Raw genomic sequence first — 17,679 nt, 5'->3', positions numbered from 1 at the left:
ATTTACCCATGGGCTGGTTTTATTACGTGAACAATAGCAGGATGAGCCGAGTTCAACGGCGGCTTTGTGGGGACGCGTTTTCAACTTTTCTATGTGGGCGGACGTAAGTGAAGGGTTTCTGGCGGTTTAGAAACATCGGCGTAGCGTGGCTTGACATCTGCGTCCGCTTTATTTTTGGACCACTTGAAAAAGCACTCATAGCCGGGGATGATGGATGAAGTGATAAAGTTGGGGAGAGGACAAAATGAAAGCGGAGGAGTCCGTTTCTGGGAAGCGGGTTTCGCAGGCCGTATAACTCAGAGGCATGTGTCACAGAAAACATCGGGGCAGCTGTTTGTGATCTCGGAGCACGCCTAATGATTTTTGATCATCTCTAAAGAGCGAAAGTGGGAAGAGGGGGGAAAATATCGAACCATTACCCTCTGGATGGACTTTTTGTTTTTTCCATTTGCACGGGTTCGAGCTAATTGAGAGGTTAAGGGCTAGTCGTGAAATGAAGGAGCAGCTTCGCCAGTCCTGTCATCATTAATCATCTGGGCTGTCAGGCTGTACCGAGAACTCACTCAGACCAAGCAGGCGGGAGGCGGATAATACCACCAGGCTTCAAACCTCCATCTCCTCCCTTATTACACAACTGGTTTTGCCTCTGAGCAAAACATTTTGGGTCAAACAGAGGAAAGTGATGGTGGTACGACATACACAAATATACACAAATGTTTTTTTAAATATTCTTTTTAAAAACAGCTTGGGTGCCCTGCATCATGACATGTAGTTTGTCGCTGGACACAAATGCAGCAGACGGAGGCACTGAGCAGATTTCGTGGCATTTAATGAACAAATAAAGAACAAAAACTTACAACCGGAAACCATGGAGGAACACAGGGAGCCAGAGTTGAGCGACACAGGAATCCAAAAATGACCACAAGGAATGGATGTGAAGAAACCAGCAAGGAGTGAGAGGAACAGAAGTGTTTAAGTACTGAGAGAGTGAATGTGGAACAATGGACCTGGGCTGATTGGCTAACTGACTGCAGGTGTGAGTAGAGAGAGAGAGGCAACGTGTTAATAGTAAATAGAATCCTATGTTTTAACACTAGATACTGCACTGGTGTTAAACGGTAACATGAGGGCATTAACCGTTTTGGAGTTACCGTTAACACTGGAGCCGTAACACATTAATTAATGTTGAAACATGGTGGTGGCAGAATCAGGCTGTGGCAATGCTTCTCTTCAGCAGGAACAAGCCGAGTACTCAGAGCTGACTGGCGATTATTACATGGATGGATGTAAAATTTGTGAAGACTATATACTCCTTGAACTTTTTGGTATTTGTCACTTTAGCTGCAGTGTGTAACTTTTATAATAGAAAATATATATATTTTTAATGTGTTTATTAAAACTGTCACTACATTCACGACAGGCTCTCCCCCTTCTATGGGGAGAAGTACATGGCACATACACAAGCATGATTGACAGCACTAAGATCCGCCTCCTACCTCTGATTGGTTGTTTCTAGTTAGCACTAGGAGAAGGCAGAAGAGCTCGGTTATCTGTTTCATACAAAACTATCACAACACGGTGACAGTTTAAGCAAATATGTAATTTTTTTTTTAATAAAAGTTACACATTACAGCTTTAAAGCCACAAATACATGTATTTTATTGGGATTTTTTTTATGACGGAACAACACAATGTTCTATTAAATACAAACCACATGTTTGACATCAATGGAAAGCTTACTTTCAGCATCCGTAAATAACTCAAAATGCCCTCAGGGGAAAATTGTTCCTGGTTTTGCCGTAGCCATTCACATTTGTAAAGTGGAAAAAAAAAATTGAGTACATGGGTTTTTTTTGTTTGTTTGTTTTTTCACAAGTAAAAAACTAAAAATAAAACTGTGGTGTGCATTTGTGTTTACCCTTGTTTACACCGATACCCATAAATAAATACAAAATGAATACTTTCCTTAGTTAAAAATAAATGCACAATCTTTCAAATTATTTGAGGATGTAAATTTTATATTTTATAGTTCATGTATGTTATGCATATTAACTTTATACTTTTTAATCCCTTCCATCCACTTGTTAGGAGACAGATGAAATTTTGCCTCTTTGGCTAAATCTGGTATGTTTACATGAAGTATTTATGTTGATTAATATACACTGTTGTCTTTATGAAATAACTAAATTCAAACTTCTTTGTCACTAGTGTCAAAATTACAAAATAAAATGTAAAGATTATTAGGACCCCAACTCCATATTGCCAACCTTCACTCACACCACTGTTTCCAGCTCTCATCCAGCAGAAACAAACTAAATATTTGGTTTCTTATAGTTGATTACAAACCTGTGTGTGAAAGAGATGATGTCAAACAACAAGGGGTTGTTGTTTCGGGTTCGACCTACAGTGAGCATGTATCGGCAGTCACCAACAGGTGGCATCACTGTCCAGCTCTACTTTTGTTGCAACAGTAAATACAGAGACACAATGCATCTGAAGAGTTGAAAAGTCAGAGGAAAAAAAAAACATTTCAACTCTTGTCAAAATTTCAAGTTTGACAGAGACAGAGATGAGGAACGCGGTGTTGGCAGCTGCCGGCTCATCCGTAACACTTATCAAACTAAGTGCAATCAGGTTCAGGATGCAATGTGAAACCTTCGGTATGAGCCCAGAAGTTCTGTTGGCCCTGGGTTGAACCCAGACGACCGACAGCCTCGTCTCAGACCACGGTAACCGAAGCGGGCTCTCTTGTTACGGCGGAGACGGGCTGTCTTTGACCTCCGTGTCTGTCTTGTCAGAGTCGCGAGTGACCAGCGAGGCTCATCTATACTTCACCGAGGGTGTCCCGTTGCGAGGAAATTGTTATATCACCGGTGCCAATCACAAGGCCAGACGTGGCAACTTTAGCGTCCGTCTGTCAGGACTTTGCCGTGAACACCTACAGGAGGTGGTTCTGATCCTTATCGGGACCTCGTGGGTCTGCCTGTCACACCTGATCTGAGAGCGTTACATCTGGATGTGTTCGCTTCAAGGTGACACCAAGGTGCACTCACTGCTGTCAGTCAAGCACTCTCAAAAGCCATCCATCATTTGGGATCCTTCATGGTTAAAATAGCAGCTCGAACATCCGGATCTCAGTGACAGCTTGGCTCATAAAGATTTACGTCTTCCCAGGAGTCATCTAGAGCGCTTTTCTTTTAAAAGCATTTAAACTGTAGGCATAAATATTTTTCAACAGGTTTATGTACGTTTCCTGACGTTACGTGGATTGGCTGGGGTTGCAAATCAAGCTCTGTGTGTGTCTGTGTGCGTGTGTGCGCGTGTGTGTTTCGGTGCTTTCACAGCCGTAATAAATCAGAGGTAATCACCTTGATCTAATGACGGAAGAATGAAAATATTCAAACCGGCAATCTTTTCCTCTAGGCGTCTTTATTTCGCATAAATCCAGAGCAAGAGGGTCTGGACTGAAGCGGACTTCTCCTCAAATCCCCCCAAACTAGACTTTGATCAGTTTTCACGTTTACTTTGGATAAAAAGTGTTTATTTAGACAGGAACTTAAGACTGGAGGGAGTGCGTCACCAATGGTTATCCTACGTCAAACATACTGAAGTCACAATACAGTCAGTCAAATAAACTATCCATAAACTTAACCACTAAAATCTGAAGGAGGTAGGTAATCAGGTAGTCACTGAGTTAAAAAAACCAACAAACAAACCTTAGATTGTTCCTTGTCAGTACATGTTTCACGCAGGGTGATAATTGGTGGTGCACCCCCTCCAATCTTAATTTCCTGTGTAAACCATGACCGGTTTTTGCATAAGGAACCTGCAAATGAAAATATCCAGGCAATATTAAAGATTCATAAAATTGCATTTACTCAAGGAATTGCACTGTTTCTGAGATCTGAGGTGTTTTAAGAAGGTAGAAACACGTTTTAGTCTTGGCCTCTTTAGGACTAATGTCCAGTTCCAAGTAACCTAGAGCTAAGCTAGTTGAGGATGCCAAAATCTCCTTATAAACTTGCAAGAAATTTAATTCAAAAACCCTGATCTAGCCTGCCAGTTCAACCGATTCAAACCAGAAATGAAAACAGAATACACGTCTTCAGTGTTATTTATTTACCAAAATATGAGCTCCCATTTCACCGCATCACCCTCGAGGCCCCACCACGGGGTGTTTCAATATTACAAAAAAATATCACATCTCAGTTTTATTCATTTTGTTGAGGAAATAATAATAATAAAAAAACAATCAAAAAGCTGAGAACAAGATGTGATTTTAACATTCATTCAATACGAAAGTGTTAAGACACAGTTTTAACACCTTTCCAACATGTCCGCTCACATTACTGTAAAAGGAGAATATATAGAAAGTATTAAAGCCAGGTATCCTGTAGGAAATAAATAAACATCATCAGCGGGAAGAAGCATGAGGAATCAAAGCAAAACATTGGGCCGGTTAAATGTGTGCACCGTTTCAGGCTTTCATGCGTCTCCTGCAGGGAGAAGGCAACTGAAGCCAGTGGCCGCAGCCAGCAGCCATCCCTCACACACTAGCTTTTTTCTTTCCTAAATCATCACTGTTTGCTGAAAGCTTTTATGCACAACCATCAATTTCCAGAATAGCACAGAGCGGTAGATCACCTCAGGGCAGTCAAGTCTCTTGCAATGTGCAAAAACAGAAGGTCTGCATGCCCTTTGAATTTGGAAAGAGAAATCTTATTAAAAATCTCGTGGATAAAAGTTCAAACCGACAGCAGAGATGCTTTTAAGAACAGAGAAAAGTGTCTCCAAGTCATTTCTGAATTCAGAAGAAGCAGCAAGTTGTCACAATTCATCTTAAAGTAAAATATTTCTGGGAATGTGGTTATTGACTTTCTGGCAGAGCAAGGTGTTGTTTTCCCGACCAGCTAGCTACAAAGCTGCAACCAGTTAGCTTAGCTCAGAAAGAGGCAAACAGCTAGCTTGACTATGTAAACAGCTCAGCTCTGCTGAATATGTTCAAATATGTTTTTTTAATCTGGAAAAAAAAATGGGCAAAATAAGCAGAAATGAGCAATTTTACAAGTCAAATTAGAAACATTATCTAAAGTTTCCATCAGTTGGTTCAGAACTCCTTCCCAAAGTTGTTTGAAAACTAAAAATTACTGCTTCAGCTGAATTATTCCTTTTGGACAACATTTCACGTGAGATTCAGAGAGCAGCTGAGGCCAGGACAGCTAGTGTAACAACTTTTCCAGGTGCTGTGCTAAGCTAAGCTAATTGCCCATAGGTTCACATTTAAGAGGTGCATGGGAGCCATTTTAAGCTTCTCACCCAAGCTCTCTGCAAGAAAGCAAAACATGATTAATCCCCAAAATGTCAAACTACTCTGAGAAACACATAAGTACATTGTGTTCTATTGGTATCCAAGAGCTGACGCAGATCCAAGTCTTTGACTGTAGAGAGTGTAGTGGGGATAGTAAGGGCCAGTGGTGGGCAGAGAGTGCAGGGAGATGGAGGAAGGCCCAGAGGGGAGATGGACCTTACTGTAGGGGTGATAGCGAGCTAAGCCCAGACTCGGGGGAGCCCTGAGTGACAGAGAGCTTGGGAGGGAGCCCGGGCTGCTCTGGTGTGGGAGGTGCAAGTGGCAGGATGCGGGTCCAGACGAGGAAACGGAGAGCAGCTTACTGTCCATCCCCACAGGCAGAGCTGTGTGGGTGCGAAGGTGAGCCAGAAGTTCATCTGAGGTGGCGAAGCGCTTGTCGCAAGGCCCTCCAGCGGACACCCAGTTGCAGGCGTGGGGAAGGGGGTCGTTTGGTAGCATAAAGCCGTATGTGTAAAGGGGATGAGACAGGGAGGGGGACACGCTGGACGACAAGGAGCTTTGGTGGAGGGAGTGAAGCGGGTGGGAGGGGTACACCATGGGAAAGCTCGACTTTAGGGTGGAGGAAGGGTCGTGGATGCAGGAGTTGCAGTTGCTACTGCCGAGATGAGACACACCAGGGTAGCTTAGACAGTAAGGGTCCCTGCAAAGGCCTTGCATGAAGGACGGCGGGGAGGCGCCTGTTAGAGGGCTGGAGCTCGTGTGTTTTCCTCCCATGCTCAGGCTCGATTTGGACGGGTCCAACCCTGGGAGGAACTGGGATGGGTAGCCCGCGTAACCCCCCATGACAGATCCATGATAGGCCATATTGGAAGAGGGTAAGGGGAAGAGTGGCTGGCTGTTTTTGTAAGGGGAGATGGGCGTGATGTGTTCAGGGCCGAGGCTAGGCTGGGCAGCCTCAGCTCTACCGCCAACGTCCTGGTTGGAACCGCCATCAGAGCTGCTGTTGCTGCAGTTTGTGCTCGCCCGGACGTGGCTGGAGTTCGCGTGGTGCGGGCTGTTTGCGCTCGCCTTGCTCAGGTCAGCGTCTTTTTTTGGATTGCTGTGGTTATTACTAGTGGAAGTGCTGGTGGGGCTGCTCTGCTCGCGTCCGGGTTCAGAGCTAAGAGTTTGGGACTGTGAGGCGGGCTGTCCACCGGGAGACTGGCTCTGTTTGTGATGCTGATGCTGCTGAGCCTGTCCTGGGGGGGTGCTGGTGCCTCTGGAGCTAGGCGAAGAAGCGTGGGATGGGTAGGACTGCTGGGAGCTGGTTGAATTCCCATTAGTGGTTGAGCTGCTGCTGCTCGGCACCCTGAATCCAACTTTGTCACCGCTGGAGCTGCTGGTAACACCATCCCTGCGACAGTCTATGTTGCTTTTGTTGTAGGGTTTAAAGCTAGATTTGTCCTCCAGAGAAGGGCGGTGCTCCCCCAGCTTCAGGCTGGAGGACGACGACCGACTGCTGGATTCTTTGTCCCCCGGGCTGCAGGAGGAGCCGAGCTTAGAGGAAGAAGGAGGGTCCGGTTTACCAATCTGAGAGCAGGTCTGAGCCAGCAGGGCCAGTGGACTCTTCTTGGCATCCAGCTACAAAAAAAGCATGAGATTTGGGTTATTATGAGTAGGAGAACTTTAGTTTCATATAAAATATTGTGGTTTAAATCCCTTAACCCTCCAGCAGCTCAGGAGGAGCGCAGCAGATGTCACGGGTAGCCGGCAAGGAAAAGGGGAGAGTTGTCCTGTCAGACCGTCAGTTTCCAAAACCACACAAAAAAAAAGAACCTCATAAAAGCGCACACGGAGTCAGTGCGACCCTGTAGGACTGTGTAAAGGGTTTAAAGCCGTCTCTTAAGACCAATGGAGGGTTAAAAACAGAAAATGTTTTTAACCCTCCAGAGTTTCTCTGTGCTTACAAATATGGCTGTAGCACATAATGACATACTGGTCTTTAAAGAAATTTCCAAATAATAGAGAAACGACAGATGTAGTTTCCTAGATGTCAAAGGATATTTTAAAACTCTGAACAACACATTTCTATGCATTAGACATTTGCTCTTCAGCTTTTAATTCAAACATCACCTGGCATTTGCAGACTTCTCTGCTGACGGAGTAAAGCTGCATTCTGGTCCAAACTGGGCCTTGAGATTTTAGAGCCCCTCTTTTTTTCCCCCTTGTTTTGATGAATGAAATTATTGCAAATGCAGAATTTGTATAATTTCCCAAAATATGTACAAGTCAACATCACTAGGAAGTGCTTTAATATGTGGAATGTTTATGCAGATAAGACGACGTCACAACAACAATCATCGTTTGGAACATGCTCAATGCATTCTTTGTTTCTTTTCTTTCTTTCACTTTCAGCTACTGAAAATACTTTATTGGACATTTTTAGACTTGATCCCGTGTTTCTGACAAACTCTTTTTGAAACAGATGCAAAGATGTGGAAAACAGAACTTTGAAGTTGATGAATCTAAAGTAATTTATGTGTGTTTGTATGGGGCACCAAAACCAGTTGTTGCCCAGGGGCCCACATTATCTTCAATCAAGCCCTGGCTGTGATGTTTATTTTGTTTCAACACTGACCCAGACCTCCTCCCCCAAGCAGCATTTTATTGAAACTACACACACACACACACACACACACACACACACACACACACACACATAAAACTTGACCAGCCATCTACTTTGCAGCTGCAAAGTAAAATAATAAGAAGACGCAGATATAGAGTCGTCTAATGTGGCTTAAAGGTGGATGGTGTTGATGGAAAGATCAGTCTATAGTTTGACTACCTGGGCGACAATTGGACAGGGGCTTTAGGCTTAAAAAAAAAGAAGTTAAATTTACATGTCTTTTTTCTGGACTGAGTAAAGACAAAGGTTATCCTCCAGTGTTTTGGAGGTAAAAGTGAATTTGCATCAGCTGCAAATCGGCAGACAGCCGATTAATCTTGTGAGTTTCATTTGCTTTTTCAAGGTACATAAACTTTTGGTTATCTTAAAAACCACGGAACCTTTTTTCATTTTTATATTTTTACTGCAGTCACAATAGAAGTATGCATTCTGGATAAAAAACAAAACAAAACAACAAAAAAGGACAATTTCTCAATTTTCCTTCTCCTAAATCAATTCCCTCATCGCCGCCGTGAAACCACACAAAGGCTTGCAGTTCAAAGCGACCATCTGTAAATCATAAAAAAGTCAATAAATACCTCGATGCTCACTGGCGCGGACGTTAGAGGCTGTAGATATTCCGGATGGAGCAAGTGTCCGGTGTGCGCCGTCAACATCTTGATCAGCCGGATGGGAAGCCGCTTCGCTTGCCGTAGAGGGTCCAGAGGGGTCAGCAGTGAGACCGCGGCGCCGGGGCGAGACCTCTTAGACTCGGTGGTGTCGCTGAGTTCAATCCGCTCACTAACTCGATCCGCAGCTGGTCCCGAAGGCTGATATTTCATTGGAGATAAAGCCGGTGCTTTCGGGAGGTGATGCGCGATATAGTTTCCCCCCTCGACACCACACCTCACGAGATGTTTTGTATAAATGAAATCCAAGCAGAAACGCAGCGGGAGGAGTCCCTCAAATGTCCCGGAGGACAGAGAAAAAGACGCCCCGGTCCCGGTGCGCTACTTAGTAGGAAGCATCTTCATGTATCCAACTTGAAATATAGATCCGTGAGGAAAAATGAAACAAACACAAGTTAAAAAATAAATAAAAATAAAACATGCAGCACAGTTGTTGTTGTTGTTGTTGTTTTTTCTATGGAAGCGTTAAAAGATCGTAGAATCCAAGGCTGGAGAAGACCTGGTCCAGTGCGTGCGCTCCGGCCGGACTTCTGCGGCTCTCTGCTCACGACGGGCGCACTTGGAGGCGCAGCAGCCGCGGTCTGCCCGCATCAGGAATGAGCTGGGCGGGGAGAGCGTGCGTAAGAGGCGGGGCCTAATCCACGCGCAAGGTGACAATTCTCACTCGTTTGATTTATGTCTGTCTTTTTTTTTTATCATGATCGCCTGTGACAGAAGGAAATAAAAACAAAGTTAGAAAGAATGTGTTTTTAACAACACATTTTTCAATGACACACACACACACACACACACACACACACACACACTATATATATATATAAATTTTACACCCTCAGAAACAGATTTAAAAACTGCCTAAACAACATTGTTAAAATATCACTGAGATAAACTCAATAAAAAAAAAAAAACAGAGCTCAGGTTTTACTCTGTTTTAACCATCAAAGTAAACATTGTGTCAAGTTTCTACTGTAATATTGTTTATCTTATTTCTTCTACTAGTACAAACTGAAAATTTTGTTTGTGCAATTAGAAAATTTAACAACTTCCAGTTTGCTCAACAGGCCACCCTAAGTACCATTTCTATATGCATTTGCACAAACAAGCCGTCACTCAACTAGAACTTGTTTGACAACATGGAGCAGGCTAAGAGATCTTGATGGATGGACTGACGGTCTCATAAGCCGCTGTGTTTGGATTCCTACATCAGTATGTGACACTAACGCAAAACGTACAAACTGTAAGCCCAGGTATGTGTTAAGAATGACCAATACATCAAAAACATGAAATACACTTTAAAAACGCAAAGGACAACAGAACATGAAAATTATGTTTTTTTCGAAGACACGATTTCAATATCTGCGACAGACTGGCGACCTGTCCAGGGTGCCCCCGCCTCTCGCCCAGAACGTTAGCTGGAGATAGGCACCAGAAACCCTCCTGACCCCATTAAGGGACAAGAGTGTAAAGAAAATGAATAAATGAATGAATGAATGAATGAATGAATGGATGGATGGATGGATGGATGGATGGATGATTTCAATATTTGAACCCACTGATTATAATAACAGGCAACAGTTTTTCTGAGCCTTGTTTTGTTAGGAAACTATTTATTCCCAAAGCCTTTTATGGTAGCAGTAGGCTAATTTCATTACTAATATTCAGGTATGAGTTAATGACGACACCTGACTCCTGTCTTTCTGAATCACGGTGGCAGAAAAAGAAACTTGTACATCATCAGCATACATATTGCCTGAGAAGTTGGAGCACTGTATAATCTGAGCGAGTGGCATAATATCAATGTTGAATAAAAGTGGCCCGAGAACGGAGCCTTGAGGTACCTCGCAAGTGAACACAACACTGGGATCCAGTAAAACCAAGACACAAGTTTCTGATGTAACATTGGGACATATGTCATTCAAAACCTTCACCAATGCAGTGTTGGTGCTCTGGGATGGGCAAACACTTTTTTGGAAAGCATTAAAAAGATATGCTGCCTTTTCTGTGCACTTGCTCTTTGAAATTCAAGATTAGGCTTCTTCAAAGAGTTTTGAACAATCCAGTTTTAACGGCTCATGAGAAATGACTGCTGCGAAGGGAAAACACTCGTCAGTTATGCTGAAAAAAGTATCTTACTACACCAACGACTGCAGAACATCTTATTTTTGGGATTCACGGCAACTATATTTGTACATCATCATGGCTGAGTGTCCATCAAACCTCCCGTTGTGAAACCAAAAGTACCGCCAACGTCTTTCACGATCAAACCTTTTACGAGTCAGAGAGGACTTTCACCGACGCAATTTTCAAACCTCTTATGAAAGAGAAATTCTTCTTTGTGAGCCCAAACTGTGCAGAGGACACAGCGAGCTGTGGAAAACAAGTCACATGAGTCATCTTGCAGTGTTTTCAGCGAGCGGATCGGGGCCTCGATGGGCAAACACTAATAAAGTTTACAAGGCCAGATGCTCGTATTTTATCACAAACGGTCGCAATAGCTGGTGTTACAACTCACAAGGTGAGGTGTAGCCTCTGTTGTGTTTTTCTTCCCATCTGATTAAATTCTAGAACTTTTTCACCTCATCTATGGGGGTAAGTGTAAAATTGTGCAAAGGTGTTGCTAGGGAAAAAAAGCTACAACCAAACAGGGAAAGGAGAAGTATAGTGGCTAGGGAAAAAAAAGTCAACAAGACGTTATATATTTAAAGTTTGCCAGAAGCCATAGGTAGAGGTCCACAACCGCAGGGTTGACCAGCCGTTAAATTGTTTTCTCGTTGCCACGCACCTGATTTGGATAAAAAGGCCATTAGCAGTCTTCTGCAGAACTTGACACCATGCGTAGGACATAATGCAATCATTTCTAATTGGCTGTGTTCATGCAGGGACGCGTTTACAACACACAGGTGGCTGGGATGGTTGAGATCAAAAATAGATTTCAATTCATTTGTCAGGATGACGCAGTCAAAACTTCAGGGCTAAATTAAATAAAAAAATCTATGACAAGACTTGAAAGTCTATGTCCATACATAATTTACAGGAGTTACAGTTTTAACTTACTGCGTATTAAACACATAAACGCCCGAAACCCGAACGTATTTATATGAATATTCTGATTTATAGTAATTTTTTAATTAGACGAACATGTTTTGACTTGAATCTGATAGAGAATTTGGAGAGGAAACTAAAGATTTAGGGGTGATGGTAAAGAGACCTGAAGCCCTAAACTTGGAGATAATCCAACAGAAATACCAGGAAACATGTGAAACACTTATCACGGCTTAACTTCTGCGAACAAAGATTCCTGACACGCCAGAAAACACAAATAAAACCAGATATGTTTGTATTTTAACTGACACTCCTTATTGTTTTTGGAGAAATGCCTGTGTAATAATATGTCCTAGCAGGAATGAACCTCTCGGTTCAATAAAAATGTATTTTAAATTAAAATTTTGCACAAATAATTTTGGGATTAACTACATTCGCAAGACATTTTCATTGTCTTATTTATGAAAATAAAACGTAATTAGCAGGGACCGTTTGCTAATTTATGTTTGTGTCTTGGAGTTAAATCCAAATAAAATACGTTGAGATTTATGGCTGTAGCTTAACAAAAGGCTTAAAAAAGCTTAAGGAATATGAAAACGTTTGCAAGTCACTGTAAACCATTTGAAGTTCTATTTTCTACAAGCTAATATTGTACTATTTTATTTTAGGTCTCTCTCTTCGAAATTGATTTAAACCGCAAAGAGTAAAAAAAAAAATAATAATAATTTGAGCAACCAGAACAAGTCACAGACAACTCAAATTTTTAAGATTAATTTATGGCTTTTGTACGAGTAAAGAAAAATGTGATAAAGACAGATCACCTCTATATTAGTGGTTACATAAATCTGGAATGTTAATAACTTTATTGCATTACCGGCTGCTGACTGACTTCGCAATGAGCTAATTTTGCTAACCTAATTATACAATGAATTGGTTAAAGTACTTAAAAATTACGCCTGACAAGAACTATTAGCAGCAGCCCAAAATAGCCGCAGTCTGGGGGGCTTTGATTCTCTCAGCCCTTCTGCGGCATCAATTGAGTGCGAAATCAGTCCTAATCCCTCATAACCTGTGGGCAAACGGCTGCATAATGCGAGTTAGCTGGCAAGACGTTGGTGCGCGGTTTTCCCTAATCTTCAAAAGCAATGACTTGTAAGCATAAAGCGAGGGGGAGATAAATAAATACTTGTATAAAAGCAGGATCCCTTTTTGAGATGATGCTTGTTATTAAGAGAACTGCCTTCCCCAGCTCACTGCCAGTCTTGTTAATGAGCTGAAATAAGCATTAGGTTGGTGGAAAACCCCCCTGAAAACAACAACATTAGGTTAGTGTAACTGGTGCCTTGACCTCTAGTCCCAAACAGCAGAGCGGCTACTTACAGCCATCCATCAATGTCGTCCGTGTGATAAGAGGCAGGCAGAGGGAGCTGCATCTAATCAGGAAACAAGGTCACAGTCTGCAGCGCCGAGGAGACGGCGGAGACAACGGCGGCTGTCAAGAAGACAGGACTGCGATATGAGGAGTGGACAGGAAGTCCATAAACAATAACAAACAGGAAAAATGTGGACATGTATTTACCAGGTCTGCAAGAGCCAAATAATCTATCCAAACCAACCCGACACCGTCAGGAAACAGAAGTTTTCCACTGCGATTCTGTTACGAACGTGCGCAAATCTTTGTCTCCGTTTTGCTCATGTCGACAAAACACGATTTTGCGATTGCAGTGTTTTCATTGGATAAGAAATAAAATCACAATCACACATGAATAAGCTTGTTCAAGTGAGAAGTCTTTAAAAATAACGACAGAGACACTTAAATTAGATATATACGTAACTCAGGCACAGCGTTAACCCTCATCTATGAGCCATTAGAGGAGACAGACGGTCCTTTATATTTGTGAGCTGCTAAGTATGAGGTGTTTTGGGGAAACTGTAGTCTGTGATTTTACAAAAGAGCTACATTAGAAAGACACACAACTTTTTATGAACTGTGTGATGCTGTGAAAACTCTGATAGTGCCAGCTGCACACTGTGCAAAACCCTCCAAAACAAATCATCATCCTCCTACCACTTCCTGTCGTCTTCTTTGTCGTTTTCGGCAGTAGCAGCATCTGGCTGTTGATCACGTGACTCCTGCGATGCAACAAAAGCGTTTCCATTTCAGTTTTGTGAAATACATTTATTTCAATAAGGCTAAAAGAAAAAAACCCAATTTCTTCCAAGAGTAAAAAACTTCTCAGAAATTGCAGAGTTTTTTCAAAATTGCCATGGGTTAGAAAATTTTAACGTGGGTTATGCAGCAATAATAACGTAAAGCAAGTCTAACTCTGGATGCCTCAAGAATTAAATTAAGATTCGGAGCAGCCAAGTCAAAGTTCAGACATTAAACACGACTCATTTTCAGCTATAGCTATACTAATTGTCAGTTGTTGCTGCTGAGTGGTCACGACCACCTGTGTTTATGTTTTCAAATGGAAAAGGTGGGTTTGAATGTTTTTTTTACTGAATAGATGAAATCATTCTTTCAAAACTTCCCAATGTGTTTTATCAAAATCTAGGAGGTAGAAGACTTATTTTATTTTATTGTTTTTGCATCAAATTTGTAATTTGGGAACTCCTGGAAACGGCACACAGAGCGCAGGTGTGGATTCCCTCAGAATGAAGGATTGCAGCCGGAGAAAGGTCTATAGGAGGAGAAAGGAAAAGAGGGGGAGTACAGGGAAAGCCAGGGAAGGTCAAACACAAAAAAAGAGGTCACGATAAACAATGGAGCTCTTGTCTTTAACTTTTCACGACTTGCCTTGAAGTTAGTCATTAACAAGCACCCGCAAAGTGGCTGTGAGTGATCACTGCATCCTGTTGTTGCTCAATTTGAGACAAGTTTCCTTTCATTCCCTTATTGACACGTGATGAAACAATAAAACGAAATTTAAGACGTCGTTCCGAACCACTCCCGCTGTGACAATATGTCACTGTTTGCTCTCAACAGATGGACATTGTGTTCCTTTTTTCTTGTCGTTTTTTCCTTTTGGCTTTTGAAATGCAGTTAAAATTAAACGACTCAACTCAAGCTAAGTAGATTTTTTTACTGCTTGTTCTGTTTTGGTTTAATTAAAACTGAAGCAAAAACCATTGAAGTATTTCTAAACCATGTCGTATTGCTCCGTAGTAAGAGTTAGCAAGAAGCTACGTCATGTACACTAGAACGTTTCCTTTAAATTTATCTTGGCGAAGCTTGACGTCAGTAGATATTCTTTTTAAAACACTTAACACAAAATAAATAACTTTTATGTACGTTTTTTGTTTTTTACTGAAGCTATCTTGAAGTTAGCCTAGCAGCGGAAAATTATGTTTCTGGCTGAATTTTTCAAATTTTCTGTAAACTCAAGCTCTGGGTTTTTCTGGTAGACATTTTCTAGGGCTGGCAAAATTTGATGAACATATTATCATCATAGTTTTGCCCAGGTAAAAACCGATCCCTTGTCCTACGCTTCGCTTCGTGCAGAAGGTCTCTGGGCTCTTGAGAAACTATTTTCTGTAGGCGTGGTCTCTGCTGAAGTTTTACATTTTACCCCATCGCTAACGTTTTGCCCATGATGAACGTAAGGCACCATTTCAGTAATTTTTATTTTTCATTTGTTGAAAAATGTTAAATTCATGTGTTATTCTCTTCTGTTTGACAATTAAACACCACTTTGTCTTGCACTATAATTGAAAAACCTAAGTTAACATGCATGAGATTGTTGGTGTAATGAAGCAAAAATATAAAAACCTTCAAAGTTCAAATTATTAATTTGCACATCATCAATAAAGAGAAGTCACAAATATAATCTGAACAGAAAATAGACAGTTATGATTTACAATACAGTAAATCCACCCATTAAAAAAATCCTAATATTAATAAATAAAGAAATTTATCCATGCCGTGAATTTCAATCACACTATCTTGCAAATATATCATTGAAATTGCAAAAGACAGTATATTTAAATACCACCATGCTCTTCCTCGTCCTTGGGATTTGTTTAATGATCATGTCGGCTCACTTGTCCTCTGTAGAAGGCATTTTGCCCACACACACACGCACACACACACACTGCAGAGGTAGTTTGCATGTGTGGGTGGAACGATCCAGAGCGATCAGGCTGCCGTTCTGTAATCACAATGAACTGCGTGGCTCAGGGAAATTTCATCTGACATGGAATATGCTTTTTGACACACTTGAGGATTTTTTTCTTTCTTTTTTTCCTTTTTCTCAGAGGATCTTACATCAACAAGCCACAGGTGTCGGCTGATGGCCAGTAAAAATGCTGCGTCAGCAAAGATTTTCTGTCCTAATTGAAAATTAAATCAAAACTTTTTTGTCACTGAAATGTCTGGACCACCCCTAATGCACCATGATTCATGCAGCTCCTCGTAAAAGTATTCACACCACAAATGTTAATGCATTGCACTTGGATGTGATGGACCTACGCAATGGAAAATGCAAATAAGATAAAAACCTGACAAGTGGGCAGGGCATTTGTATTCAGTCCCCACAATCCAATGCTTTGTAGACCCACCTTTTGTCCAACAGATTCTCATTTGGATCTGGACTTTGTCTAGGCCATTATGTAAAACGAATTGATCTTAAGCCGTCCATTATAGTTGTGGCTGTGTATATTTCGTGTCATTGTGCCCCAGTCTCAGATAGTTTGCAGCCTCTAAAAAGTTACATAATATTCACAATATTGCACAATAAAATAACAACTAAAACCTGAAGAAAATAGAGGTTTCTGGTTCTAACTGGATTTTTATTTTTTTTAAACTTTTTTTTCCATGTTTAAGGGGTTTGAACACTTTTGTAGGTTCTGTATCTCTATCTGTCTGAACCAGCTTAGCCATCGCCTTCCTGTGCAATTCTCATCTCTTTTCACTGCTCCATATCAGATTTCTTTCATTGACCTGAATTGCTTAGGTAGAATTTCTACTGGGCCAATCAGCAAAAGGAAGAAGGAATCGTGAGTGACGATTTTCTGCACTGTTTCTGAATTGTAGTCTGTAGTTTTGGCAATGGCAGCAGAGGAAGTGAGCAAAGCCTTTCAGTCCCTGTTAGCCACGCCTCAAAATACTGAACTAACATTAGCAGCCATCTTGTTCGGCTCAGCACTTCTCTTTTCGCAGAGGAGGATGGTTGTTTGTGGCGCAGACAAGATCCAGTAAGCTTCATAGTCTGGCAGATTATTTTCGTCATGAGCAAACGTTAGCGAATGGGTAACATTTAAAACTTCAACAGAGTCCACTCCTCCTGGAAGCAATCATTTCTCAATAGCCGAGAAGCCAGACTTTCTGTACAAAGTAAAGCATAAAATGAAGGTCTGGTTTCTCTTGTGTTCATCAGATTTTGTCAGCCTTAGAAAATATCTACCACCAGTTTTTCCTCTAAGTTTACTAAAAACTCAGCTAGTCTGAAATGTCTATCCTCGTTATTTATGTAGGTGTTCTGGTTTATAAATAAAATAATTTATTATTATTAGAAAGCTGTTCTGATTAAGGAGAGTTTCTGTTTGTGCTGTTCTGATGTTTGGGCGACCAAACTGATTACAAACACTTGTCCCTTGATGTTCTTTCCATCCTAAATATTAAAACGACAAACTATATCTGTGACTAAGTACAACCACCCGTAAAGCTAACAACAGAGCTGGTTGTGCGACATGGCTTCCAGGAAGGACAGCAACGTATTTTAAATGAACTCTTTTTTTATAGCATTCACAGCTTTGGCTGTTTAGCCAAAAGCTAATTTGATTAAAATCTGATGCTATATTAGCCCCCCCTAAAAAAAAAAAGCAACGTCTTGTTTTTGAGTTTTGCTTGTGACTTTACAAAACCGTCTTTGGGGTTGGAACTCAAAGTGTTCATTTTTGCCACATGTGAACCATGAAACCAGCTGGATTAGATTGTCTTCATCGGAACCAACTTCGCATTGAAATATTTGACATTTGTTCTTTTAAAGCGG

At 41.5% G+C, this 17,679-nt stretch overlaps 1 protein-coding gene across 1 annotated transcript; it reads right to left on the bottom strand.

Moving 5' to 3' along the window:
* Positions 1-4,096: 4,096 nt before the first annotated feature.
* Positions 4,097-13,203, bottom strand: LOC103154500 (zinc finger protein 703-like). The gene is made up of 3 exons (XM_016662770.1): positions 13,067-13,203; positions 8,555-9,349; positions 4,097-6,928 (listed from the first exon to the last, which is right to left on the bottom strand). The coding sequence occupies exons 2-3, from the start codon at positions 8,795-8,797 to the stop codon at positions 5,399-5,401; spliced, it is 1,773 nt and encodes a 590-aa protein (XP_016518256.1). The 5' UTR covers positions 8,798-9,349; positions 13,067-13,203; the 3' UTR covers positions 4,097-5,398.
* Between the last annotated feature and the right edge of the window lie 4,476 nt (positions 13,204-17,679).

The sequence above is a fragment of the Poecilia formosa genome, unplaced genomic scaffold (assembly GCF_000485575.1).
Source record: "Poecilia formosa unplaced genomic scaffold, Poecilia_formosa-5.1.2 Scaffold389, whole genome shotgun sequence".
In the NCBI taxonomy this organism is placed as follows: Eukaryota; Metazoa; Chordata; class Actinopteri; order Cyprinodontiformes; family Poeciliidae; genus Poecilia; species Poecilia formosa.
This window is presented reverse-complemented; position numbering and strand designations above follow the sequence as displayed.

Coding starts and splice junctions, on each gene's coding strand:
- LOC103154500 (XM_016662770.1), bottom strand. CDS start 8,797: ATGAAATATCAGCCTTCGGGACCAGCTGCGGATCGAGTTAGTGAGCGG. Junction 6,929..8,554: donor CCGCGCCAGTGAGCATCGAG/GTATTTATTGAC, acceptor CTTTTTTTGTAG/CTGGATGCCAAGAAGAGTCC.